The sequence below is a fragment of the Syngnathoides biaculeatus genome, chromosome 7 (genome assembly GCF_019802595.1).
Source record: "Syngnathoides biaculeatus isolate LvHL_M chromosome 7, ASM1980259v1, whole genome shotgun sequence".
In the NCBI taxonomy this organism is placed as follows: Eukaryota; Metazoa; Chordata; class Actinopteri; order Syngnathiformes; family Syngnathidae; genus Syngnathoides; species Syngnathoides biaculeatus.
The window spans coordinates 2,920,173-2,945,277 of record NC_084646.1 but is presented as its reverse complement, the minus strand read 5'-3'; the positions used below and the strand labels follow the sequence as shown (position 1 = coordinate 2,945,277).

At 47.0% G+C, this 25,105-nt stretch overlaps 1 protein-coding gene and 30 non-coding genes across 31 annotated transcripts in view; all 31 read right to left on the bottom strand.

The window, feature by feature from the left end:
* Window positions 1-6,703: 6,703 nt before the first annotated feature.
* On the bottom strand, window positions 6,704-6,778 carry trnai-aau (transfer RNA isoleucine (anticodon AAU)). Its single transcript has one exon. It is a non-coding gene; the product is annotated as a tRNA-Ile (tRNA).
* A 273-nt stretch (window positions 6,779-7,051) lies between these two features.
* On the bottom strand, window positions 7,052-7,126 carry trnai-aau (transfer RNA isoleucine (anticodon AAU)). Its single transcript has one exon. It is a non-coding gene; the product is annotated as a tRNA-Ile (tRNA).
* A 99-nt stretch (window positions 7,127-7,225) lies between these two features.
* Window positions 7,226-7,300, bottom strand: trnai-aau (transfer RNA isoleucine (anticodon AAU)). The gene has a single exon. It is a non-coding gene; the product is annotated as a tRNA-Ile (tRNA).
* Window positions 7,301-7,399: 99 nt separating this feature from the next.
* Window positions 7,400-7,474, bottom strand: trnai-aau (transfer RNA isoleucine (anticodon AAU)). The gene has a single exon. It is a non-coding gene; the product is annotated as a tRNA-Ile (tRNA).
* A 100-nt stretch (window positions 7,475-7,574) lies between these two features.
* trnai-aau (transfer RNA isoleucine (anticodon AAU)) lies at window positions 7,575-7,649 on the bottom strand. Its single transcript has one exon. It is a non-coding gene; the product is annotated as a tRNA-Ile (tRNA).
* A 99-nt stretch (window positions 7,650-7,748) lies between these two features.
* Window positions 7,749-7,823, bottom strand: trnai-aau (transfer RNA isoleucine (anticodon AAU)). Its single transcript has one exon. It is a non-coding gene; the product is annotated as a tRNA-Ile (tRNA).
* Window positions 7,824-7,922: 99 nt separating this feature from the next.
* Window positions 7,923-7,997, bottom strand: trnai-aau (transfer RNA isoleucine (anticodon AAU)). Its single transcript has one exon. It is a non-coding gene; the product is annotated as a tRNA-Ile (tRNA).
* Window positions 7,998-8,094: 97 nt separating this feature from the next.
* On the bottom strand, window positions 8,095-8,169 carry trnai-aau (transfer RNA isoleucine (anticodon AAU)). The gene has a single exon. It is a non-coding gene; the product is annotated as a tRNA-Ile (tRNA).
* A 100-nt stretch (window positions 8,170-8,269) lies between these two features.
* Window positions 8,270-8,344, bottom strand: trnai-aau (transfer RNA isoleucine (anticodon AAU)). The gene has a single exon. It is a non-coding gene; the product is annotated as a tRNA-Ile (tRNA).
* Window positions 8,345-8,443: 99 nt separating this feature from the next.
* Window positions 8,444-8,518, bottom strand: trnai-aau (transfer RNA isoleucine (anticodon AAU)). The gene has a single exon. It is a non-coding gene; the product is annotated as a tRNA-Ile (tRNA).
* A 99-nt stretch (window positions 8,519-8,617) lies between these two features.
* On the bottom strand, window positions 8,618-8,692 carry trnai-aau (transfer RNA isoleucine (anticodon AAU)). Its single transcript has one exon. It is a non-coding gene; the product is annotated as a tRNA-Ile (tRNA).
* Window positions 8,693-8,791: 99 nt separating this feature from the next.
* trnai-aau (transfer RNA isoleucine (anticodon AAU)) lies at window positions 8,792-8,866 on the bottom strand. The gene has a single exon. It is a non-coding gene; the product is annotated as a tRNA-Ile (tRNA).
* Window positions 8,867-8,965: 99 nt separating this feature from the next.
* Window positions 8,966-9,040, bottom strand: trnai-aau (transfer RNA isoleucine (anticodon AAU)). The gene has a single exon. It is a non-coding gene; the product is annotated as a tRNA-Ile (tRNA).
* A 99-nt stretch (window positions 9,041-9,139) lies between these two features.
* trnai-aau (transfer RNA isoleucine (anticodon AAU)) lies at window positions 9,140-9,214 on the bottom strand. Its single transcript has one exon. It is a non-coding gene; the product is annotated as a tRNA-Ile (tRNA).
* A 99-nt stretch (window positions 9,215-9,313) lies between these two features.
* Window positions 9,314-9,388, bottom strand: trnai-aau (transfer RNA isoleucine (anticodon AAU)). Its single transcript has one exon. It is a non-coding gene; the product is annotated as a tRNA-Ile (tRNA).
* A 99-nt stretch (window positions 9,389-9,487) lies between these two features.
* trnai-aau (transfer RNA isoleucine (anticodon AAU)) lies at window positions 9,488-9,562 on the bottom strand. Its single transcript has one exon. It is a non-coding gene; the product is annotated as a tRNA-Ile (tRNA).
* Window positions 9,563-9,661: 99 nt separating this feature from the next.
* trnai-aau (transfer RNA isoleucine (anticodon AAU)) lies at window positions 9,662-9,736 on the bottom strand. The gene has a single exon. It is a non-coding gene; the product is annotated as a tRNA-Ile (tRNA).
* Window positions 9,737-9,835: 99 nt separating this feature from the next.
* Window positions 9,836-9,910, bottom strand: trnai-aau (transfer RNA isoleucine (anticodon AAU)). The gene has a single exon. It is a non-coding gene; the product is annotated as a tRNA-Ile (tRNA).
* Window positions 9,911-10,009: 99 nt separating this feature from the next.
* Window positions 10,010-10,084, bottom strand: trnai-aau (transfer RNA isoleucine (anticodon AAU)). Its single transcript has one exon. It is a non-coding gene; the product is annotated as a tRNA-Ile (tRNA).
* Window positions 10,085-10,192: 108 nt separating this feature from the next.
* Window positions 10,193-10,267, bottom strand: trnai-aau (transfer RNA isoleucine (anticodon AAU)). The gene has a single exon. It is a non-coding gene; the product is annotated as a tRNA-Ile (tRNA).
* Window positions 10,268-10,540: 273 nt separating this feature from the next.
* On the bottom strand, window positions 10,541-10,615 carry trnai-aau (transfer RNA isoleucine (anticodon AAU)). Its single transcript has one exon. It is a non-coding gene; the product is annotated as a tRNA-Ile (tRNA).
* A 99-nt stretch (window positions 10,616-10,714) lies between these two features.
* Window positions 10,715-10,789, bottom strand: trnai-aau (transfer RNA isoleucine (anticodon AAU)). The gene has a single exon. It is a non-coding gene; the product is annotated as a tRNA-Ile (tRNA).
* A 273-nt stretch (window positions 10,790-11,062) lies between these two features.
* On the bottom strand, window positions 11,063-11,136 carry trnai-aau (transfer RNA isoleucine (anticodon AAU)). The gene has a single exon. It is a non-coding gene; the product is annotated as a tRNA-Ile (tRNA).
* Window positions 11,137-11,235: 99 nt separating this feature from the next.
* Window positions 11,236-11,310, bottom strand: trnai-gau (transfer RNA isoleucine (anticodon GAU)). Its single transcript has one exon. It is a non-coding gene; the product is annotated as a tRNA-Ile (tRNA).
* A 576-nt stretch (window positions 11,311-11,886) lies between these two features.
* On the bottom strand, window positions 11,887-11,961 carry trnai-aau (transfer RNA isoleucine (anticodon AAU)). Its single transcript has one exon. It is a non-coding gene; the product is annotated as a tRNA-Ile (tRNA).
* A 99-nt stretch (window positions 11,962-12,060) lies between these two features.
* trnai-aau (transfer RNA isoleucine (anticodon AAU)) lies at window positions 12,061-12,135 on the bottom strand. The gene has a single exon. It is a non-coding gene; the product is annotated as a tRNA-Ile (tRNA).
* A 99-nt stretch (window positions 12,136-12,234) lies between these two features.
* trnai-aau (transfer RNA isoleucine (anticodon AAU)) lies at window positions 12,235-12,309 on the bottom strand. The gene has a single exon. It is a non-coding gene; the product is annotated as a tRNA-Ile (tRNA).
* A 99-nt stretch (window positions 12,310-12,408) lies between these two features.
* Window positions 12,409-12,483, bottom strand: trnai-aau (transfer RNA isoleucine (anticodon AAU)). The gene has a single exon. It is a non-coding gene; the product is annotated as a tRNA-Ile (tRNA).
* Window positions 12,484-12,582: 99 nt separating this feature from the next.
* On the bottom strand, window positions 12,583-12,658 carry trnai-aau (transfer RNA isoleucine (anticodon AAU)). Its single transcript has one exon. It is a non-coding gene; the product is annotated as a tRNA-Ile (tRNA).
* A 99-nt stretch (window positions 12,659-12,757) lies between these two features.
* On the bottom strand, window positions 12,758-12,831 carry trnai-aau (transfer RNA isoleucine (anticodon AAU)). Its single transcript has one exon. It is a non-coding gene; the product is annotated as a tRNA-Ile (tRNA).
* Window positions 12,832-17,068: 4,237 nt separating this feature from the next.
* midn (midnolin) overlaps window positions 17,069-25,105 on the bottom strand; it is a 29,587-nt gene continuing 21,550 nt past the window's right edge. Inside the window, exon 8 of the mRNA XM_061825432.1 lies at window positions 17,069-21,271. Coding sequence (XP_061681416.1) covers window positions 21,009-21,271 — 263 coding nt within the window. The 3' untranslated portion in view covers window positions 17,069-21,008. The remainder of the gene's footprint in view (window positions 21,272-25,105) is intronic.

Below are 25,105 nucleotides of genomic sequence, written 5' to 3'. Positions count from 1 at the left end.
AAGCGTCCTTGTCCGTCTTTCTCGTCCTTATATAGGCACTCCTTGAAATATTAGCGAACATGAACACTCGCCGACAAGTTGTCGAATGGCACACGTTGAAGCATGGATGGGGACGTTTCAGAGTTGCCGGAAGTTTACTAAATATACGCGCATGCTTGTTAATCACAAGAAGACTTTTCAGCAACGGGAGCGCTCAGACCATCATACCGGCTAATGAGTTAAAAAAAACAAACTTTTTAAAAGTGATGATGATAATAATACTAATGTATTCAAAGATTGGATTTCTGCACTGATGAAGAGGTTGGACACCCGCTGTTGTATAAGTCATCTACCACACGTCCGAGGAGGTTGCCTGATCAAATTCATCAAAATGTGTGTTTAACGACTGCGCCAAAACTGAGACGTGGTCCCAGTAGGCTTAACACCAAAATCTCACAACGCCGACCACGCCTAGCTTGTAGCAGACAGGTTACCCAAACAGCAAAAACACATGGCGAGTGTTGTGCTTAGACGAAAATCAAGCTGCGTTAAGTTTTACACCGAAGGGCAGCTGTACAGTTTATGAATATTAAGCTAATCGTGTCTACGTTAGCAACATTTTACTGACTTGGTGCAGCTAATAGAGCAAACAAGTCCACCGTGCGATCACATAATGTCCGCTTGCAAAGGTCGCGGTCAACGTGAAAAATAATCCGCGTGGCGGAAAAGCCGCCGCTCAATTCGATGGCCCGCCGCTATCGCTGCGGCTTGGGTGACGCGGGGGGGCGGCGCACAGGTGTCGTTTACACGGAAGGCTCGGCGCACTGCCAGCCCGCCGAGGTGAGGGCCGCATTTATTTGAGGCCGTCTAATTGACACGTTGGGATCGATAGCACAAAAGAAAGCCTTTCTGGTATCTCCCCACCCACTGGTACCGCCGCATGCAGGGGTTGGGGGGGGGCCTCATCACCCTATCAGTCACGACCATAGCAGTGAGCAGAAAAACACTTGGCCCCCACCAACCCCTTTAAAGCCCTCTCACATCACATACACACACAGATGGCGACAGACACGCACTTTCTGAGAAACGGACACCAGAACGACCTCCACAGGCACGGACGATCGAATGCGCAAAATTCCTTATTGATCATCAACCCCCGCTGTTTTGTGGGGGGAGGAAGTCGGGGGGGTTAGTGACAGGGCTGCATTGCTGGATCTCGGCGTTGTCATTATTATTCTTAGGCCATGTTGAGAAAGCTTCCATATGCAACCCTATTTTGTTAGGGATTGGCATGACACCCCAAAAGTTGAGAGGGGGGGGGGAGTAGTACCCGAAAAGTGCTTCTATCGATGTTTGTCCATCATGTTTGTCCATTGCATTATATGGCTGGTGGATTTTTCTAACACGCCTTGTAGACAAACTATTGTACCAACTCATTTATGGAAAATTTAAGATTCAAACGTCAACACTCTAGACTTATTCTTGTTAGCAATTGAACAAAACCTGCAGGTTCATTTTCGAAACCCAGCTAGCAATAACTGCTTTGAACCACCATGAAAGACCTCCTCTGTATTTTCTGAATTTGTGTCTAAAGAAACCTTTTTGCAGTTTTACTCATGACAGGCATGTGTCCGAAGAATTTAAGGTGGAGGTGGGACTGCATCAGGGATCCGTGCTGAGCCCCTTCCTGTTTGCGGTAGTAATGGATATGCTGACAGATGAGATTGGACTGGATTCCCCTTGGACTATGATGTTCGGGTTAGGGTTAGCAATGGAGAGTGTGGTAAGGAAGTGAAGAAACGGGTCCAAGCGGGGTGGAACAGTTGGCGCAAGGTTACTCATGACAGGCATGTGTCAGACAAATTTAAAGTGGAAGTGGGACTGCATCAGGGATCCGCGCTGAGCCCCTTCTTGTTTGCAGTAGTAAAGGATAAATTGACAGATGAGATTAGACTGGATTCCCCTTGGACTATGATGTTAGGGTTCGGGTTAGCAATGGAGAGGGTGGTCAGGAAGTGGTGGAAGGTGTCTGGTGTTCTATGTGACAGAAGAGTCTCTGCTAGGATGAAGGGCAAAGTCAAAGAAAAGGTTGATGTCGAAGACAGTGGGTGTGAGAGAGGAAGATACACGAGATGGGCTTAGATGGAAAATGATGACATGCTGTGACGACCCCTAACGGGACAAACCGAAAGGAAAATAAGAAGAAAACTCATGATAGGCATGCCTATTCTATTGATATATATATATATTATAATGATAAGCAAGACTTCTGGGGTTGAATTTTCAAGTAATTCTAGGCATAAAAGCATTTAGCATAGAAATGCTAATAATTAAACTGATCCCTGGATCAAACTATTTTCTTATATTTAGTACGGCTCTCAGAGGACTCATAATGAAGGTTCTAAGACAGCACCTGTCCATTTACCGTCGAGATCCCCCCCCCCCCCCCAAAAAAAAAAAAAAAAAAACAGGAGATGATGAGAGGGGGGATGTGGGACAAATGGGTCCACATGATTAGAGGTCTGAAAATGCACCGGGGCAGATGTTTGTCATCGGGTGGAACTGAGAGGCGAGCCCCAACCCGCAATTACATCGATTTGCATAGATTTGCATAGAGACACACGCCTCCCGGAAGACCCTTCCCTTCTCGCACGTGCCTTATTTGCAATAATCCCCCAAAGACACACTTGACACACACATCGGGTCACCCTGCCCCTCACCCCTCAATTTAAATAGGATTGGCAATGATGGCTTTACCCTTAGCGCGACCCCTCCTCCACTAGCTTGATACAAAGCAGGAATGGCCAACCTTTTTCCCCTCTTCAGGTTCAACAAAAATTTGAAATATTATTCAAATTCAATCAAAAGATTTGGTATGCGCAACGGCCCGTCCTTTCATTATTACAGTACAGTATATATTTGGATGCGCAGTCACAATAAATATTTAGCTAAACAATTCAGAATCAACGTTAGTCTACTAACGTGAAAAGAACGTGTCGAATTTAAGACAGAGCCGCTAATTATGAAATGTATTAATGTTCAGATGATGGTGCCGACGCATCTGGTCGCCTCAGTATGGTACTCCCTAGTATTGTCTGTGTTCTGGCTACTCAACATGTACGTCGTACTGTGGCGGCTCCAACTACCGGAGACAAATACCTCGTGTGTCGTTTACATTCTTGGCCAATAAAGCTGATTCTGATGTTTTGTTTCAGCGCTGTTATCCCAGTTGAACTTGACAGGCTCTGACCAGCCAATCAAAGGACTGAAAAATGCGAACGTCAAGCTAGGGCTAGGTAGTTAGCCCCGTGAAGACATTTGAAATCCGGTTGCTACTTTAAAGTCCGTCAATCATCACTGCTGATTATAAAGGCCTTGAGCAGATTAGATTAAATCTGATTGGACAAGAAAAATGTAATGATAATTTTCAAAATCCAACTAAAAAATACAATGGCAATTTCAACAAAAGCAAGAATTTAGGTTAGCATCAGTAAACCAAACCTGAGAATTTGCGGAGAACCGGGATTGAAACCCCAACGTTGAAATAGAGACGCTTCACCATAATGAGTTTTGATCTGTTTTAAAACTGCATGAGGTTCCATAGGTGCCCCTCCCCCAGCCCTCCCCCACATTCTAACGTTACCCCTAATTACAAAGCAGCTAACGAATGAGGGACTCAAATGTGCATGGATGTTGGATTTTTAATGAGGCCGAGTGATGAGCCAAATCATGAGGGACTCCTTCTCTCGGACACTTTTGAGTCTTTTTTTTTTTTGGTAATTGGTGTTAAAGGAAAAAAAGACAAGGAAGAAAAAGTCTCCATTTGGCACAAAGTACAAGCATCATTGGTGGATGTAAATGGATCAGCTGCATCCAATTGCCGGCAGTCAGTTGAGGTAATTGCAGGGACGCGTTAAATGTTTCGGCCCCCGCAGGTGTCCAAGGAGCCGCCGTTCTCCGTTTAAGCCATGACCTAAATGCGGGATGTTCTATTTGTTTCCAGTGGTGTTCCCCCTCGTCGGACCCTCACCTAAGGATAACCCAGCATGAACGACTGATCCAGATGGAGGGTTCTAGACTAGTGTCAAACAAATGGAAATGGAAACTGAGAAGTCAGCTGTCAATTTTCACAGGAATCCAATTATTCGGGGATTTCATTTTTCAATGTTAGCCGAGCATCAAACATGGATGTGTAACCAAGGCAACATTGTCGTTCATGTCCGTTATTCACTCGTGAGACCGGAAATAGCACGACTACTGTTACCAAACTCGAAGTAAAACAGAGTATATGTGCATGAATGAGAGGGGGGGAGGGGAGAAGAGTGAAGCTCCATGCAGAAGCGATGGCGAAGGTGGATGACTTCAAATGCTTGGGGTCAACAATACGGAGCAATGGAGAGTGTGGTAAGGAAGTGAAAAAACGGGTCCAAGCGGGGTGGAACAGTTGGTGGAAGGTGACCGGTGTTCTATGTGACAAAAGAGTCTCCGCCAGGATAAAGGGCAAAGTTCATAAAACAGTAGTGAGGCCTGCCGTGATGTACGGACGAGAGACGGTGGCACTGAAGCGACCACAGGAACCAGAACTGGAGGTGGCAGAAATGAAGATGTTGAGGTTCTCGCTCGGAGTGAGCAGGTTGGATAGGATTAGAAATGAGCTCATTAGAGGGACAACCAAAGTTGGATATTTTGGAGTCAAGATTCGAGAGGGCTAACCTAGAGAGGTTTGGACCTGTTCAGAGATGAGAGAGTGAATACATTGGTTGAAGGGTGCTGAGGATGGCGCTGCCAGGCAAAAGAGGGAGAGGACGACCAAAGAAAGGGTTGATGAATGTTGTGAGGGAGGACATGAAGACTGCGGGTGTTAGAGAGGAAGATGCACGAGATATGCCGAGATGGAGAAAGATGGCGAACCCTTAATCAGGACAAACCGAAAGGAAAAAGAAGACCGTCACCAAACGAGAAGGGCTGTGCGGGGATCGAACATATGACCTTGGCATTAGAACGTGTCACTCTAAGAAACTGACCGAACGGGATCTAACTTGGCACAAGTGGGAATTTGGCCAGACACCCCTGAGAGAAAACCAAAATGTCACCAAATTGCGTTGGGAGTGTCAGATTCAAATGCAGAACCTCAGAACTGGGAGGCAGAGCTGACAACCATTTGACACCAAAAATACCCGATTAAAAACTAATATTTTGTGTGATTATTGCTGTTTCTCGTCGTCGTTGTTGTTGGTGGTGGTTGTTTCAGACACTGAATTTAATTGTTCCTCTAAAGATCCTTAATCACCGACTATACAAACAAAACAAACGCACACACACATCCACCTCTAATCTGAACAAGCTCCAGAATTGTGCAGCGACCATATTGCTAATTTGGCATTAATGCAGGACGCATTTGCATATTCATCAGTCACACTTCTTAGAAATACACTCTGATTTTCTTAATACTGTCACTTGCGCTTTGTCCTCCATAATGCTCGCTGAACATATGGGGGATTTTCCACCACAATGATTATGTTGAAAGGACAATGCTGGCAGAAATGTTTTTTTTGTCTCGTGTCATTTTTGCGTGCGTGTGTGTGCGTGCGCGCATCCACGCTTTGTGTGCCGTGCAGCTGCTGCCTTTGAGTCAGTGCTACTCGAAGTGACGTCAAGAGCGCCCGGCGAGGTGTAATTCTTGCTGGTTTGGGTTTCACTTGGTTGCCATGGCAGCAGCTGCCACTTCCTGCCCAAGTGGGTCTTCCTGTGCTCATTCATTTTTTTGGGGGGGTTATGCACGCTTACTCAAGACGACTGTTTACTGTATATGACCATATATGGGACTCTCTGAATGTGATGTTTCCCCTTAGATGCCTGCACACAACAACCGTGTGCCACGCTGCCAAATATAGCATTGAGAAAAGAAGCCAATTTAGCACAATTAGCACCAGGCTCTAGACTGACTGAGCAAATGGGCCATTTGCTAGCTAAGTACGTTAGTACCCCCTCAAAACTGTGCATCTAAAATCTTCGATTCAATGAGTGGACATCACCATTTACCATCGCGAAATCGAACCCGTGACCTTCGCATTATGAGCACCTCACTCTAGACCGACTGAGCTAACCAGCTATTTGCTAGCTAAGAACATTAGTACCGCTCAAAAATGTGCATCTAAAATCTACGACTCCAAAAGTCGATATCACTATTTCGATGTACCATTGCAAAATTGACTGGACCCTACAAAGGTCGAAACCGTGACCTTAGCGTTATTAGCACCAGGCTCTAAATCGATTGAGCTAACCGGCCATTTACTAACTAAGAATATTAGTACCCCTCAAAACTATGCGTCTAAAATCTATGCCTCCAAAAGCAGACATCCCCATTTACCATCGTAAAATGGGGTTGCCCGCACGGGGGTCAAACCCGGGACCTTGTCGTTATTGGCACCACACTCTAGACCGACTGAGCTAACCGGCCAATTACTAGCTAAGAACATTAATACCCCTCAAAACTATGCATCTAAACTCTACGGCATCAAATGTCGATGACTTTTCGATGTACCATTGCAAACGGGACTGGCCGAACGGGGGTCGAACCCGTGACCTTGGCGTTATTAGCATCACGCTCAAGACCGACTGAGCTAACCAGCCATTTACTAGCTAAGAACATTAATACCCCTCAAAACTATGCATCTAAACTCTACGGCATCAATCGTCGATGACGTACCATCGCAAAATTGACTGGCCCGTACGGGGGTCGAACCCGTGAGCTTGGCGTTATTAGCACCACGCTCTAGACCGACTGAGCTAACCGGCCATTTTCTAGTTACGAAAATTATTACCCCTCAAAACTATGCATCTAAACTTTACGGCATCAAATGTCGATGACGATTCGATGTACCATCGCAAAATTGACTGGCCCGTACGGGGGTCGAACCCATGACCTTGGCGTTATTAGCACCACGCTCTAGACCGACTGAGCTAACCTCCCTTTTACTAGCTAGGAACATTAATACCCCTCAAAACTATGCATCAAAAGTCTCCGGCATCAAGTGTCGTTGACGATTCGATGTACCATCGCAAAATTGACTGGCCTGTACGGGGGTCGAACCCGTGACCTTGGCGTTATTAGCACCACGCTCTAGACCGACTGAGCTAACCGGCCATTTTCTAGCTATGAAAATTATTACCCCTCAAAACTATGCATCTAAACTCTACGGCATCAAATGTCGATGACGATTCGATGTACCATCGCAAAATTGACTGGCCTGTACGGGGGTCGAACACGTGACCTTGGCGTTATTAGCACCACGCTCTAGACCGACTGAGCTAACCGGCCAATTACTAGCTAAGAACATTAATACCCCTCAAAACTATGCATCTAAATTCTACGGCATCAAATGTCGATGACGATTCGATGTACCATCGCAAAATTGACTGGCCCGTATGGGGGTCGAACCCGTGACCTTGGCGTCATTAGCACCACGCTCTAGACCGACTGAGCTAACCGGCCATTTACTAGCAATGAAAATTAGTACCCCTCAAAACTATGCATCAAAACTCTCCGGCATCAAATGTCGATGACGTTTCAATGTACCTGTCGCGAAATTAAGTGGCCCGTACGGGGGTCGAACCTGTGACCTTGGCGTTATTAGCACCACGCTCTAGACCAACTGAGCTAACCGGCCAATTACTAGCTAAGAACATTAATACCCCTCAAAACTATGCATCTAAATTCTACGGCATCAAATGTCGATGACGATTCGATGTACCATCGCAAAATTGACTGGCCCGTATGGGGGTCGAACCCGTGACCTTGGCGTTATTAGCACCACGCTCTAGACCGACTGAGCTAACCGGCCAATTACTAGCTAAGAACATTAATACCCCTCAAAACTATGCATCTAAATTCTACGGCATCAAATGTCGATGACGATTCGATGTACCATCGCAAAATTGACTGGCCCGTACGGGGGTCGAACCCGTGACCTTGGCGTTATTAGCACCACGCTCTAGACCGACTGAGCTAACCGGCCATTTACTAGCTACTAAAATTACCACCCCTCAACTATGCATCAAAACTCTCCGGCATCAAATGTCGATGACGATTCGATGTACCATCACAAAATTGTCTGGCCCGTACGGGGGTCGAACCCGTGACCTTGGCGTTATTAGCACCACGCTCTAGACCGACTGAGCGAACCAGCCATTTACTAGCTATGAAAATTAGTAGTACCCCCAAAACTATGCATCAAAACTCTCCGGCATCAAATGTCAATGACTTTCAATGTACCGTCGCGAAATTAAGTGGCCCGTACGGGGGTCGAACCTGTGACCTTGGCGTTATTAGCACCACGCTCTAGACCGACTGAGCTAACCGGCCAATTACTAGCTAGCAACATTAATACCCCTCAAAACTATGCATCAAAACTCTCCGGCATCAAATGTCGATGACGATTCGATGTACCATCGCAAAATTGACTGGCCCGTACGGGGGTCGAACACGTGACCTTGGCGTCATTCGCACCACGCTCTAGACCGACTGAGCTAACCGGCCATTTACTAGCAATGAAAATTAGTACCCCTCAAAACTATGCATCAAAACTCTCCGGCATCAAATGTCGATGACGTTTCAATGTACCGTCGCGAAATTAAGTGGCCCGTACGGGGGTCGAACCTGTGACCTTGGCGTTATTAGCACCACGCTCTAGACCGACTGAGCTAACCGGCCAATTACTAGCTAAGAACATTAATACCCCTCAAAACTATGCATCTAAATTCTACGGCATCAAATGTCGAAGACGATTCGATGTACCATCGCAAAATTGACTGGCCCGTATGGGGGTCGAACCCGTGACCTTGGCGTTATTAGCACCACGCTCTAGACCGACTGAGCTAACCGGCCAATTACTAGCTAAGAACATTAATACCCCTCAAAACTATGCATCTAAATTCTACGGCATCAAATGTCGATGACGATTCGATGTACCATCGCAAAATTGACTGACCCGTACGGGGGTCGAACCCGTGACCTTGGCGTTATTAGCACCACGCTCTAGACCGACTGAGCTAACCAGCCATTTACTAGCTACTAAAATTAGTACCCCTCAAAACTATGCATCAAAACTCTCCGGCATCAAATGTCGATGACGATTCGATGTACCATCACAAAATTGTCTGGCCCGTACGGGGGTCGAACCCGTGACCTTGGCGTTATTAGCACCACGCTCTAGACCGACTGAGCGAACCAGCCATTTACTAGCTATGAAAATTAGTACCCCTCAAAACTATGCATCAAAACTCTCCGGCATCAAATGTCAATGACGTTTCAATGTACCGTCGCGAAATTAAGTGGCCCGTACGGGGGTCGAACCTGTGACCTTGGCGTTATTAGCACCACGCTCTAGACCGACTGAGCTAACCGGCCAATTACTAGCTAGCAACATTAATACCCCTCAAAACTATGCATCAAAACTCTCCGGCATCAAATGTCGATGACGATTCGATGTACCATCGCAAAATTGACTGGCCCGTACGGGGGTCGAACACGTGACCTTGGCGTTATTAGCACCACGCTCTAGACCGACTGAGCTAACCGGCCATTTTGTAGCTATGAAAATTATTACCCCTCAAAACTATGCATCTAACCTTTACTGCATCAACTGTCGATGACGATTCGATGGACCATCCCAAAACTGACTAGCCCGTACGGGTGTCGAACCCGTGACCTTGGCGTTATTAGCACCACACTCTAGACCGACTGAGCTAACCGGCCATTTTCTAGTTACGAAAATTATTACCCCTCAAAACTATGCATCAAAACTCTCCGGCATCAAATGTCGATGACGTTTCAATGTACCGTCGCGAAATTAAGTGGCCCGTACGGGGGTCGAACCTGTGACCTTGGCGTTATTAGCACCACGCTCTAGACCGACTGAGATAACCGGCCAATTACTAGCTATGAACATTAATACCCCTCAAAACTATGCATCAAAACTCTACGGCATCAAATGTCGATAACGATTCGATGTACCATCGCAAAATTGACTGGCCCGTACGGGGGTCGAACCCGTGACCTTGGCGTTATTAGCACCACGCTCTAGAACGACTGAGCTAACCGGCCATTTACTAGCTATGAAAATTAGTACCCCTCAAAACTATGCATCTAAACTCTCTAAACTCTCCGGCATCAAATGTCAATTACGTTTCGATGTACAATCGCAATACTTACTGGCCCGTATGGGGGTCAAACCCGTGAGCTTGGCGTTATTAGCACCACGCTCTAGACCGACTGAGCTAACCGGCCATTTACTAGCAACAAAAATTAGTACCCCTCAAAACTATGCATCTAAACTCTACGGCATCAAATGTCGATAACGATTCGATGTACCATCGCAAAATTGACTGGCCCGTACGGGGGTCGAACCCGTGACCTAGGCGTTATCGGCACCATGCTCTAGACCGACTGAGCTAACCGGCAGATTACTAGCTAAGAACATTAATACCCCTCAAAACTATGCATCTAAACTCTACGGCATCAAATGTCGATGACGATTCGATGTACCATCGCAAAATTGACTGGCCCGTACGGGGGTCGAACCCGTGACCTTGGCGTTATTAGCACCACGCTCTAGACCGACTGAGCTAACCGGCCATTTACTAGCTAAGAAAATTAATACCCCTCAAAACTATGCATCAAAACTCTCCGGCATCAAATGTCGATGACGTTTCAATGTACCGTCGCGAAATTAAGTGGCCCGTACGGGGGTCGAACCTGTGACCTTGGCGTTATTAGCATCACGCTCTAGACCGACTGAGCTAACCGGCCAATTACTAGCTATGAACATTAATACCCCTCAAAACTATGCATCTAAACTCTACGGCATCAAATGTCGATAACGATTCGATGTACCATCGCAAAATTGACTGGCCCGTACGGGGGTCGAACCCGTGACCTAGGCGTTATCGGCAGCATGCTCTAGACCGACTGAGCTAACCGGCCGAATACTAGCTAAGAACATTAATACCCCTCAAAACTATGCATCAAAACTCTACGGCATCAAATGTCGATGACGATTCGATGTACCATCGCAAAATTGACTGGCCCGTACGGGGTCGAACCCGTGACCTTGGCGTTATTAGCACCACGCTCTAGACCGACTGAGCTAACCGGCCATTTTCTAGCTAAAAAAATTATTACCCCTCAAAACTATGCATCTAAACTCTACGGCATCAAATGTCGATGACGATTCGATGTACCATCGCAAAATTGACTGGCCCGTACGGGGGTCGAACCCGTGACCTTGGCGTTATCAGCACCACGCTCTAGACCGACTGAGCTAACCGGCCATTTACTAGCTAAGAAAATTAATACCCCTCAAATCTATGCATCTAAACTCTACGGCATCAAATGTCGATGACGATTCGATGTACCATAGCAAAGTTGACTTGCCCGTATGGGGGTCGAACCGTGACCTTGGCGTTATTAGCACCACGCTCTAGACCACTGAGCTAACCGCCTAACCGGCCAATTACTAGCTAAGAACATTAATACCCCTCAAAACTATGCATCTAAATTCTACGGCATCAAATGTCGACGACTGTACGACGCGAACCATCGCAAAATACGAACCGCCGAAAATTGGACTGGCGCCCATAGACCCGGCTGGTTCGAACCACAACAGTCCGACCACCAAACAATTGCGCGATAATATTAGCACCAACAAGAACTACCATCTAAACAAAAAACGCTCTATTCGAACCACCATCGTACAACTGACTCGGCGTCGAAACCGACCCCGTGCGTTATCCACCCAGAGCTCTAGACCGGGCAACTAAAAGAACATTATACCCCTCAAAACTATGCATCTAAACTCTACGGCATCAAATGTCGATGACGATTCGATGTACCATCGCAAAATTGACTGGTCGGTACGGGGGTGGAACCCGTGACCTTGGCGTTATTAGCACCACGCTCTAGACCGACTGAGCTAAGCAGCCATTTTCTAGCTAAGAAAATTAGTACCCCTCAAAACTATGCATCAAAACTCTCCGGCATCAAATGTCAATGACGATTCGATGTACCATCGCAAATTTGTCTGGCCCGTACGGGGGTCGAACCCGTGACCTTGGCGTTATTAGCACCACGCTCTAGAACGACTGAGCTAACAGGCCATTTACTACCTACGAACTTTAATACCCCTCAAAACTATGCATCTAAACTCTACGGCATCAAATGTCGATGACGATTCGATGTACCATCGCAAAATTGACTGGCCCGTATGGGGGTCGAACCCGTGACCTTGGCGTTATTAGCACCATGCTCTAGACCGACTGAGCTAACCGGCCTATTACTAGCTAAGAACATTAATACCCCTCAAAACTATGCATCTAAATTCTACGGCATCAAATGTCGATGACAATTCGATGTACCATCGCAAAGTTGACTGGCCCGTACGGGGGTCGAACCCGTGACCTTGGCGTTATTAGCACCATGCTCTAGACCGACTGAGCTAACCGGCCAATTACTAGCTAAGAACATTAATACCCCTCAAATCTATGCATCTAAACTCTACGGCATCAAATGTTGATGACGATTCGATGTACCATAGCAAAATTCAGTGGCCCGTAACGGGGGTCGAACCCGTGACCTTGGCGTTATTAGCACCACGCTCTAGACCGACTGAGCTAACCGGCCATTTGCTTCCACAGAACATTAATACCCCTCAAAACTATGCATCTAAACTCTACGGCATCAAAGGTCGATTACGTTTCGATGTACCATCGCAAAATTGACTGGCCGTACGGGGGTCGAACCCGTGACCTTGGCGTTATTAGCACCACGCTCTAGACCGACTGAGCTAACCGGCCATTTACTACCTAAGAATATTAATACCCCTCAAAACTATGCATCTAAACTCTACGGCATCAAAGGTCGATTACATTTCGATGTACCATCGCAAAATTGACTGGCCGTACGGGGGTCGAACCCGTGACCTTGGCGTTATCAGCACCACGCCCTAGACCGACTGAGCTAATCGGCCATTTGCTTCCACAGAACATTACTCCCCCTCAAAACTATTTATCCATCACGTCTAGGGCAAAAGTTCTCAAAGTTTCCATCCATGTTCGCAACTTTCTGTCTGACCTCCTGTCAACAAAGATTTTCTCGCTCCTTTCCAATTCAACCTTGTCCACGATGAGACCGCAACGTCCACCCGGGGTTTGATCAGATCCCAGCTGCGGAAAACTCAGCTCAACGAACAATAACCCTTCCACCATTATCAGGAAAGTTCTCCCCTCCTGAGCATCTTTCAATGGTTTCACTTGACAGGCAAATAAGCGATTAGTTTTTTTTTTTTAATTATTATTATTATTAAGGGGTTTCGTGGGGTAGTTTGCTCGATCGGCAGGGTCCTTGTTGTCTTTTGTCTAGTTTTTGTTTGTGCGAAGAACAGAGTGGCTCTCTGTTTGGGACTTTACCTGGTGGATATTTATGCAGCTGTTCGGAGGACCTTTGATATCCTCCTCATACACACACACACACACACACACACACGTGGTCACAGTGGAAGATGTTCAGCTGTCCAACGGCATCAGTGTGTGTGTGTGTGTGTGTGTGCGTGTACGACCTCGCAGCTCGACCCGGCGACACATCCCAGAGGTCACGGTTAAAATAAACCCTGCAAACTGTGCAAACAGGATGTGTACGCCCGCCCAGACATATGGCGCTCGCTAATCAAACAGCGCAAAGCCCAGCGCGGGCGAAGACACGAACGTCTGGCGGGGTTATACGGCCGTCGGATGGGATCCGGTACACGATTTGTCGAAAATGTCCGCCTGGGGGGGGGGGTCTTGTGTCCAACCATTTGGGTCGCAGGTCAACTGGAGCTTACCTCAGCTGACTTTGATCGAGGGCCGGAGGGTGGGGGGTACATCCTGGACGGGTCGGCAGCCAATCATAGGGCACATGTAGACGAAGAAATTCTCACGTATTTTCACACTTATGAGCAAGTCACCGGGAGAACATACCGGAATTTGAACCCAGAACCTGAAGTGAGGCAGACAGGCAAACCACCGGTTCACCATACTGCCCTCCTTTCCGTCCATCCATCCATTTTCTTAGCTGCTTATCCTCACGAGGGTCGTGGGGAGTTCTGGAACCTATCCCAGCTGTCAAGGGGCAGGGGGCAGGGTGCACCCTGGACTATTTAGAGTATTCAATTAATGTTGCACGTTTTTTTTTTTTTTTTTTTTTTGGAATGTGGGAGGAAACGTGAGTGACCGGAGGAAGCCAACCCAGGTGTGGAGAGAACATCCAAACTCCACACAGACGAGGCCGGGATCTAGCCCGGGTCCTCGGAACCGTGAGGCCAACGCTTCCCCAGCTGTTCCACCGTAGCCGCCATTTATGATCTTTGACAATTTGAAATTTTGGCACAGCTTTTTACAAGAATCATGGAATTTCACATTTTAGATTTGGCTTTGCGGGCCACATAAAATCATGTGGCGGGCCGGATCCGGCCCCCGGGCCTTGAGTTTGACACCCGTGTGTTCCGGTCGCGAAAGCGAGGCACGGCGAGGTATGCCGGCGCAGGGAATGCAGCCGGGTGAGGCGGCAGCCGATCGCAGGGCACACGGAGACAAACTGCCGCACTCACAATCACACCTTGGGGCAATTTGGCATTGGCAGTCGTCGCGTTTTGTTGTCAGAGCGAGATGAGACCAAGCGATGGTCCACGTTCCCCTCGTAAATTGCAGCGCAGTCGTCGGCGTGCGTGGCTGCCGCTGACGCCAAAGATAAAATCGCGACGGTAAACAGCGTGCGTAAACACCCGGCTGACAGGTAGGCTCGCTTTGGTGTAACCCTCGTGATGACAAGCGGGCACAACAACAACAACAACAACAACAGCAACGTGCGAGATCAGCTCTTGCCTGTTTACATCAATGTGTGTGTACGTGCGAGTGTGTTTTTGAAATATGGCAGCGTGTTATCTGAGATCACACAGCGAAAACCCCAACTCACTCTCTCTCTCTCTCCTCTCTCTCTCTCTCTCTTTCTCTCTCTCTCTGTGGCAGTGCGCCTCGCTCGCCCATGTCTGTCATTTGGAGGTTTGGGTGCGGAGGCCGTGAGTGACTGTGAGAAAAAAAGGCAGCCGCTTCTCCGAAAGACGCCTCCTGACAGTTGCAGTCTGACTGGAAGTCGTGAGAATGTTAAAAAAAAAACAAAAAAAAACATTTGCCCTTAAAAAAATGCAATCCGATGTGTATTTGTAATCAAATATTGTGACAATTCTCGACGAAAGTTAGCACAAAGCCTTTCCTCGCACGAGAACTCTGGCTCTGAAGAAGAAACCCAAAGGTGATCTCTTCTGCCAGTTCGACTCAGGACTGTGGCGATTGCATTTTCGATCAGTTGGAGAGTCTCATCATGTCATTGTCCAAGCCGCTTATCCTCACCAGGGTTGCGGGAAAGCTGGAGCCTACTCCAGCTAGCTTCGGGTGAAAGGCGGACGACGCCCTGAACTGGCAGATATCGACACCATCACTGAGCGGGAATCGATCCCGCGCTTCTCATATTTCTACTCATTACTGCCTTGTAACGTCTTCTCGTAGTTCAAATCCGTCTCTCCAGAGGCTCCGTTCTTGTCACCGTTTGAGCGGGAGCATTTTGGACCAGTTGGAGAATCTTGGAAACCGTTCTTGTGGTTGTAGTCAGGAGTCAGGCAGCATTTTTTTTAACCTTTCGGAGAGTTTCATGATTTCTTCTTGTAGTACTCCACATCTCTCTTAGTCTATTCTCGTCAGTCTTCCCCTGTTTTTTTTATCAGTATGTCTAGAATCTCTCGGGACGCCGCGAGGGGGCCAGCAGGTCCGGCATAGGTCCCTCGTTGTGGGATTTGTCCCGTCCACTAGGTGGCTCCTGGATGGAACCCTGGGCCCTATCCCACCATCGGTTTACTGGGTGTGGTCCGCAGCCTCCATGGGGCAATCATGAGATCTTTTTTGACAGTTCTAGTCAGTCTTTCATGTCTCAGTTTTAGTCATCCATCCATTTACGTAGCCACTTGTCGTCACAAGGGTTGCGGGGATTGTTGGAGCCTAACCCAGCTGTCAAAGAGCAGGAGGCGGGTTACACCCTGAACTGGTCGCCGGTCAGTAACAGTGCAGATATCGACACCATCGCTGAGCGGGAATCGATCCCACGCTGCCCGCACAGTCTCATTCTCTCTTCTCATATTTCTACACAATACTGTCTTGTAACGTCTTCTCGTCGCTCAAATCTGTCTCTCCAGGGCTCTGTTCTTTTGGACCAGTTGGAGAATCTTGGGAAGTCTTCTTGTGGTTGTAGTCAGGAGTCGAGGGTTAGGTTCGATTTTTTTTTTTAACCCTTCGGAGAGTCTCATGATTTCATTTTGTAGGACTAAACACGTCCTTTAGTCTGTTCTCGTCGGTCTTCTCCCGTTTTTTTATCAGTATGTCTGGAATCTCTAGGGGCACCCCGAGGGGGCCCAGCAGACCGCCATGCGTCCCTCTCCCGCCATCAGTTTATTGGGTGGGGTCCTCAGCCTCCACGGGGCAGTCATGAGATCTTTTCCGATCGTTCTAGTCACTCTTTCGTGTCTCGAGTTTTCGTCTGTCTCTTCTTACAGTTCTAGTCCAGGAAGTGCACATGGGCTTGCTTGCAGACACATTTTTGCAATTAGGCAAATTAGGCAGCATTTTGGAAATGTTGGAGGGTCTCATATCGCTTCCTGTAGTTCACAGACATCCGACGTCTATGAAATTGGAAAATTGTCAAGCTACAAAAGGGAGACCCCATTTGGCTCGGGTCCCAGATCAGATCTGTCACTCTCCACTGCGTCATGATTCATGGATGTTTCTCTAGGGCGAGTGTTATCAGAACCCACACGAGCAGTCACGGTATGCTCCAGTCAATAAATGCAATATGGGTAAGATCATGTTATCAATCCAATGCTTCTCTTCGTGATTCGATCATATTACTCGATCAAATAGATTCTCGCTATGAAATATAACAGCGATAACTCAATGTCATCGAATGCCGATGTACTGTACACACACACACACACAAGCTTGTATTCTCATTTTGGCTTTTTATTTATTACCTAAAAAAAGAAAATGTTCTATCACAAGTCACACTGAAATGTATTGCTTAAGAAAAAAATATATTCATATATTTTCTTTTTTTTTTTCCTCTTTTTTGAGAAACACGGTTTGTTTCTATTATATTTCCACCAACAAAATAACAAAAGTAAAATCCAGACACGAGCAAGAGCTGCTGCCTTGTCCCCCCCCCCCCCCCGACTTAAAAAAACAAACAAAAAAAAAAAGACAGAATTCACAGTTACCATTTTGGTTTCATAAATTAATACAGTCACACATGTGCTACACCGGTCTAGAGCTAGAACATTGTAAATTGTATTCTTGAATCCGGTTCAATTTCAATAGTTGGCTACAAGAAAAGAACAGGCAACTCAAACTGGTGTGATCGGGAATTTCATAGACAATATTTGTTTGTTTTTTTCGTTTCCCTCTCTGTAATGCTCTTGTCATCGTTTGTCTTATTTTTTCAATTTCACGCAGGAGTGAGGCACACACAGAGTATAGTTCATAGATATACAAAAAGAAAATAAATAGGATTTGACGAAAGGGAGTGAAGGGGCGGGCGAGCGGGCGAGTGCGCGGGCGGGTCAACTGTCCTTTTGGTAATGTTGGATCCGAGCAAACAGGAAGTGCATGCGGTCCTCTCGGGACCTTTTCTGCCTTTTTTTTTTTTTTTTCGTGCCATGTTAATAGCGTGAACAGTTCAAATTTAGCCTCTTTTTTTCCTGGGACGTGTGACAAAGCGAACACAGCCGTCGAGGAACGTGGCGACTTTTCAATCGATACGGCGAGGGCAAACACTTTTAAGGCACAGAAGCCTTGACGTAATAAGAGACTCCACCAGCTAGAAAACACAAAACGACACGTGCCCTCGTTGTCCTTGGGAGACATTAGCCACATTTACACAGATCCTGCTAAAAAAACAAAAAACAAAAAAAAGATCCACTATTTAGCCACCTTTGCCTTTTACACAGCCCAGCAACAGGCGGGAAAGGTCACGAGAGAGCGAGAAAGAGACATCGGTGAGGAAAAACCTTCACGCGCCGATCTAATACTTCCTCAGAAGTCGGAAAATGCAGAAAATGCGGGCTTTTACATGCTGTAGAAAATAAGACGACAACGGGCAGGTTAGCGTCATCCCGCGAGTCCGTCTCGGTGAAGTTCACACGCGACAGTGACACGGAAAATGAGATACTACAAAGCTGGAAAATTGCAAAGCAGTTTATACAAGTGCCGGCTGGGGGGGATGGCAACAGCGTACCCGTGTAGACAGTGAAAGATGGGCGACGGATTGTACCTCTGAAGCAGGGGTGTCAAACTCGTTTTTTGTCACATTGTAGTTACGATTTCCCTTAGACGGCCATTACGACTGTGAATCCATGAAAATTCACCTCGTGATATTTACAGATCAAATTTATGCACTAGTTCTGAATCAGAAATCAAGCAGAATGTTTTTTTTTTCCAACTATTGTTCATGTTAGGAAACAAAAAAATACTTGCAATATCTCAACTTTATCATCATAAATTTTGTTACAGATGAATGACAAAAATCATGGAAGTTGATAGACGTGATTTGCCCTCGCGGGCCACACAAAATCACGCGGCGGACCGGATCTGGCCCCCGGGCCTTGAGTTTGACACCCGTGCTCTAAAGGCAGGCAAAAAAAGTCAAACTTACTCTTCCTGTTTTGTATCGGATTAAGAACGAAACACAAATACTGCTTCCGAAGGTGAACTTAGCCTCCTTATTCCGCGTCGTTGCAGTTTATACATTCGGGGGAAAACAATTGAACCTTTTTTTTTTTTTTTTACATGCGGTGTAAAAATGGGCTACACGGGTGCTGTTCCACTTCCATTGCTACGCTTAAAATATTTTTTTTTTTTATTGGGGGGGGGAGTGAGACACTACATCCCAAAGTGGGGAATTTCCAGTTTTGATTTTGTACCCACATTTACAGTGATAAAAAAAAATGTAGGTGGACAAATGTGGGCTTCTACAGGCAGTGTAAAAAATGGCCGTGAAAATGGCGCCTGGGTGACAAGTCGACACACACACACAAAAAAAAAAAAAAACCCACAAAATTTAACATTCCCGTCCCCATTGTCTCCAATTTCTTCGTGAAAGGTAAGGCCACTTAACAGAAAGATGAGGTTCACCCCCAAAGAAAAGGTAATCTCTCACTGCATGCTCTTGGGAGTGCAATCGTGGCTGGGGCAAGGGAGGGCGCTCAATAGTTTTGGACCAAGTTCCGTGGGGGGGGGGGACATTCCGCTGGTTCCTCGGCAAATGCGTCCGTATGTGATCCTCGGTCTTCGGGCGTGAAAGAGGTCTTAATAGTTTCTAGGTTTGGGGGAGGGGGGGGGGGCTAGTTGAGTCATCATAAGGTTCCATTGTCACACAAAAGGAATGTTTAGTGGGTGGGGGCACATTTAAAATCATCTCTTCTGGTTTGCCGTTAATACTTTCAGAGGATGTTTTTTTTTTTTTCCAATATTCTGTTTCTTCCTAAACACGCACAAGTAATAGTGACAAAATCCTTAACAGAAGCAGCACTTTTTTTCTTTTTTTTTTAATTTTCCATCAAAAATTCATGCATGTGAACTTTGCCCTCTGCTCTCCTTTGTCCATTTCATCCCCACGTCATCCCGCATGCAAAAGAAAACACTTTTTTATTTTCCTTTTTTTGTGTGTGTGTCAAGTGTGTAGCAGCAAAAACTGTGATATGTTCATGGATGTCCCGGCGGAGGCACTAGGTAACAAACTGATCACAGACCCCCCCACCCCCACCCAACCCCCCCATAGACACACTTTGCCAATAAAAAATATAATCGCTAAAGGAACATAGGATGGTTGTGAGGGAGATGGAAATCATCAGCCGATTGGAGGAACTTGGGTGAAAACGGGAAACATGGGAGGGGGGTGTGGGGGTGGGGGGGGGCAACACACACCCCAATTAATCTTTGCCAGTCGTCACATTTATGTACATAAACTACTTGGGTCGTGAGTTGTGCGTCGTTCGACGGCCGCGAACTCGTGAACGAACGACTGAATGGATGTTTATAATCTCGGTGTTTTTGGAAAACAGCGAGATTTTTTAATGAAATAAAAAACATTTTTTTTCCCTCATTAAATGTCATCATTTGTTTTTGGAAAGATTTAAAACACCCCCCTATCCGTCATCGAAAGCACTTTCCGTCAATCCTTAAAATCGTTCCGATCGCTGAGGTTGAGATCAATACTTCCGTATTACTTCTGCACACTAGTTAGAAATCAAGATCCTGTGCAAAAAAAAAAAAAAACAACATTTTGAACTGTTCTATGAAAACCTGAATGCTTTGTGAACAATGCTACATCTGTTTTGTTTTCTGTTTTAGAAAATAGAATGTTTTTAAAAAAAAAAAAAAAAAAACAAGACATTGAATCAACCTGTGTAACAAGCTCAGAAGCGGACTGCTCGAGTGAGTTTGGGGATCGGGAAAGAATGCCCGGCGCAATATTCCAAAGAGTTCGGCGGTTCCGCCGTCGTTGGGCGGTTTTGGGAGAGAGCGCTGAGGCCATCTGGTGCTTTGTGTCCTGTTGGGAAGTCCACTTGGAGTTCTAAGTTACTGTCCAGGGTGTGCCTTATCTCACACACGCACATACACAGACAAAAGAAATACCACCACTCACCACGGAATTCCGCTATGCTCAAATTCAAGGTTTCATCTTTGTCATGAGACCACATGTGAAGAGTCCAAATCCAAGCATGAGACTAAGTCCTGCTGCTGTGAAGGATAATGTCGACAAGGGGGTGTGAGAGGTGGTGGTGGAAAAGGGGAGAGGTGGGGGGGGGGGTCATTCCTATCATCACAACCTCCTGGCTACACCCCGTGTCGACCCCCCCCCCCCTCCGAAATTTTGCTCCGCACATCCTCCCAAACTTTCAGGCCATGACGAACTCGGACTTCAAGTCGGCCTTGACGTCGGGCTTCCACACGGAGTCGTCAAAGTCCAGGTCCAGGGAGCCCTCGCTGGACATGCTGCTGTTGCTGTTGCTGCGGCCCGCCTTGCGGTTGGGCAGCCAGTGGTAGGGGCCGCGCTGGTCCCGCCGGGCCTTCCGGCGCAGGCGCTTCTGCTGCATCAGCAGCTGCAAGCGCTCCACCTTGCATCGGGTGGCGCGGTTCTCCGTCTGCCGGACCCGGTCACCTGGAAGAAATCGGTTGTTGAGATAAGGTGGGTGTCACACAATTTGGTGTAAATATACAGCAAACATCTACAGCTTGATCGGAGTTTGTTTTGTGTTTCTAGTCTGCTCCCTGTGAGGATACGTTTACATGACCACAACGTCCATCGGTTTCATCTGTTTTTCAATTAGCAATTTTAGGCTGCATGGGGTGGACTGTAACGAAATAGCGTAATTTCCGGCCTATAAGCCGCAACTTTTTTCCAAATGCTTTCAACCCGGTGATGCAGCTAATTTCTGCATTTTTTTTCGACGGCCGCAAGGGGGCACTCGAGCGGAAAAGCTAATAGTGAGACCGGTGGAATACATGTGCCGAGGAAGTGACTTTTACCGGTCCAGCCCTGTTAGCGCTGCGCTTGCGTGTTACTGCCATATCTCAGTGATTTTTACCGGTATGTTTTGTTTTAACCGACCCTGTTAGCGCGGCACTAGCGTTAGTGTGGCGTTAGCATTAAACTCTCTGTACCATCTTTGCAAGTATCTCGTGTTTCAATTTCGGTTTCAATGTGGGCACTTGCGGCTTTTACACAGCTGTGGCGTATGTATGTACCAAATGGTATTTCCTTTACAAATGTACTGGGTGAGGCTTATAAGCAGGTGGGCTCTGTAGGCCGGGAATTACGGTGTAAATATTATGCATACTGGGGGTGTCTTTGTCTCCGACCCTTTTAATGAATCTGACTACTTAGCTGAAAGGTAAGAGTGGTGTAATATGTGCCGAGGAAGTGACTTTTACCGGTCCGGCCCTGTTAGTGCTGCGCTAGCGTGTTACTGCCGTGTCTCAGTGATTTTTACCGGTATAGTTTTTTTAACCGGCCCTGTTAACCGTTAGCGTTAGCGCGGCGCTGGCGTTAGCATCAAACTTTCTGTGTACCATCTCTCTTTGTAAATATCTTGTGTTTCAATGTGGGCACATGCGGCTTTTACACAGGTGCGGCATATGTATGTACCAAATGGTATTCCCTTTAAAAATGTACTGGATGAGGCTCATAACCAGGTGCGCAGGCCAGGAATTACAGTCGTCAAAAACTGTAGTGTGGTGTATTATTTTGCGTTAACCATGAGTCTTGTTAGCTAGCCGACAACTTTCTGCTTCAACCAATAATTGCCCTTGAAGATCAGTACTGCTGCCACGTAACATCAAAAAGATACTTGCTGGTATGCTTTTTAAGCACACGTGTACGCACACATTTGCAGTATACAGTGTACGGGACACAGAAGGAAGGTAAGCGGCGAAACCACAATCTATCGGCCGGCTGCATTAGTATCTGTCTGAGAATGAAATAACAGTCTCCTACGTCGATAAAGCAAAGCGGGGCGGCCCATCGCCCGGCTGCGGCTCCGATCCGGCACCGCATATTTGCGCGCATAAACACATACACACGCGCGCGGGATACGGGGGCGAAAACACCGCATGTGCGCGCACACACACACACACACACACACACACACACGCACACGTACGCGGCGCACACAGAAAACAGCCGCAGTAGCTTTTAACGTGGATCGATGGCAAATTAAAAAGACCTATTGATTAAACCTTAGCTCTAGTGCAGCCATCCATCTCGGGCGCGGGACAACGCTATTGGCTTTCAATAGAAAATGCAAGCGAATGGAAATTGTACGCGGTGAGAGAGAGCGGCAGAGACAGGGAGATTGGCTTTTTCTTCCATTTTTTTTCTTCCCTCATGCTTTCCTACTTTCAGCTCCTTGACCTGAAGCCCCCCGCACCTCACCCACTACCTCCCTCTTGAATTCTACCGTCCTCCTCTCTTTGCCTCCCAAGGGATGCTGCTGGGTGGGGCAGTGTAACGAAGGGCACTGCAAGGGAGGGTTAAGGAATTCCTCCCCCAGGGGCAAAGCGGGGATGGAGAGGGCGGAGGGTAAAGGATCAGCCGTCAGTGGCAATTTTCCCCCAATCGATTGTGCCCTCCTTCGCTCTAACCCCATCGGAATGACTTGTCAACCCCGCGTGGGCTTCATTTGCCTCAACCCTCGCTATAGATACGATCCACTGTGAATGGAAATTTTGCTGGCGTTGGACGCCGGAGATCAACAAGGATGTTCAAATGACATTTCTATGAAACAGCGCAGGGGGTCGCCTACATTCAGAGCATTATTCCTTTGCCCCCGGCTCCATGTGACACCCTTACACGTCGCAGCAAGCCTTTTGTTCCCATCTCTGGCCCTCCTGTTTCCCTTTATGTCAAAAAATATGGCTGCGCATTCAATTCTACTTTCTAACAAGCGGTTGCTGATACAACAAACAGAGAGTATAAAAGAAGTTTGATGGTGCCGCGGGAGGTCCACGGAACTTTGGCTTGGCAAGTGTTTTGGGAATGTGCTTGGAGCGCCACCAAAGCGAGTGTGAGAGTGGAAGTGCACGTACGTGCGCGTGCGTTTTCGCGTGCAGGCAGGAATGCGTGCGTGCGCTTGTGCGACCATTCATCAGCGTCACTACCGGAGCCCTGGGCGGCTGGTCCGGACACAGCTGGCCGCAGGGATCTCCAGTCTATGTTTATGACAGTGGGGCTATTATTAGGGTTGGCTAAGAGGGACGGACCGCGCTCGCACACACATGCGTGCGTGCGTGCGTGCTGGCTAGCTGGCCTAAGAGCCTGCCTGTGGAGCTTTGACGTGAGCACAATACCTTTGGAGAACCCAGAGAAAAATAGGAAGTGAATTGGAGAGACACACAATTCAATTTTGTCTGGTTAGGCCTTGACTGAAGCGCTGTGGTAGCAACAGAGACTGAGAAGGAGGAGGAAGAGGAAGAAGTGGAGGAGGAAGAGAAGCACTATGAATAACCAATGTGTTATCCCAGGCCTGCAAGAAGGGCGGGAGTCGGAGGAGGTGAAGCAGGGTAAAAGAATCGAGGGGATGCAATAGCAAGCCACGAGGGGAACACGGAATTTGCTCTTGGTGTTCATTTGTGGCAGCGTTAGAGGCTTGTTTGTTTTGACATGACACACTATCATGCGAGTGCATGTTTGGGGAAAGTGGATGTTTGGGAAACCAGAGAACAAAAGACGAAGAAGAAGAGAGACAACTCACAGAGTTTGCCAAAAGAAAACTAGTTTATGGCCAGGGAGCTCAAAACAGTTTTTGCCTTTTTCGGTGAAAAACGTGATTGGATACTGTAAAACTATTCAGTATCCAAAACCTATAGAAGGGATGGAGCTAGGCTGCAACTTTTCAGTGTCTTCTGGAATTTGGTGGAATGTTATATAATGTATAGAATAGAATAGAAAATGAAGTGGTCTGGCCGGTGGAACAAAAGCTTTAGCATTCTGGTTTTGATTCACTTTGGTCAACAATAAACCCAAGCAAGCTCCATTAAGGTGGACTTGAACAATAATTACGGACTATCATGTCTGTGTAAATTTTCAGTCATCCAGGGGAGACTGCAAGGTAAGTCATTACCTACAAAAAGTTGAATCAAAACCGTAGTGGAGTTCTTGTACGTTTATTCAGCTTTTGTGGACAAGGTCAGACGCAGCTTAACGATTGAAATCATTAAATGCTTGCAATGAAGAGTTAAGCATTTACCGGCTTTATTGACTAACATTCAGAAACAATCGAATCGAGGACTGGAGTTTTCTTGGCTATAGTAAAATGGCTAACTTGACATTCTAAGTTGCCAATGACATCAACCACCTGGGAAACAATGTAGCTATGCAGTACAAAACAGCTAACCGGCCAACCAGACGATCCGCCGATCATAAACGGGGGGGGCGGGGGGCTAAAATGAGCGTCGTGACAGCGAGTGAAAGGCTGCTGACAGCTCCTCCAGGGAC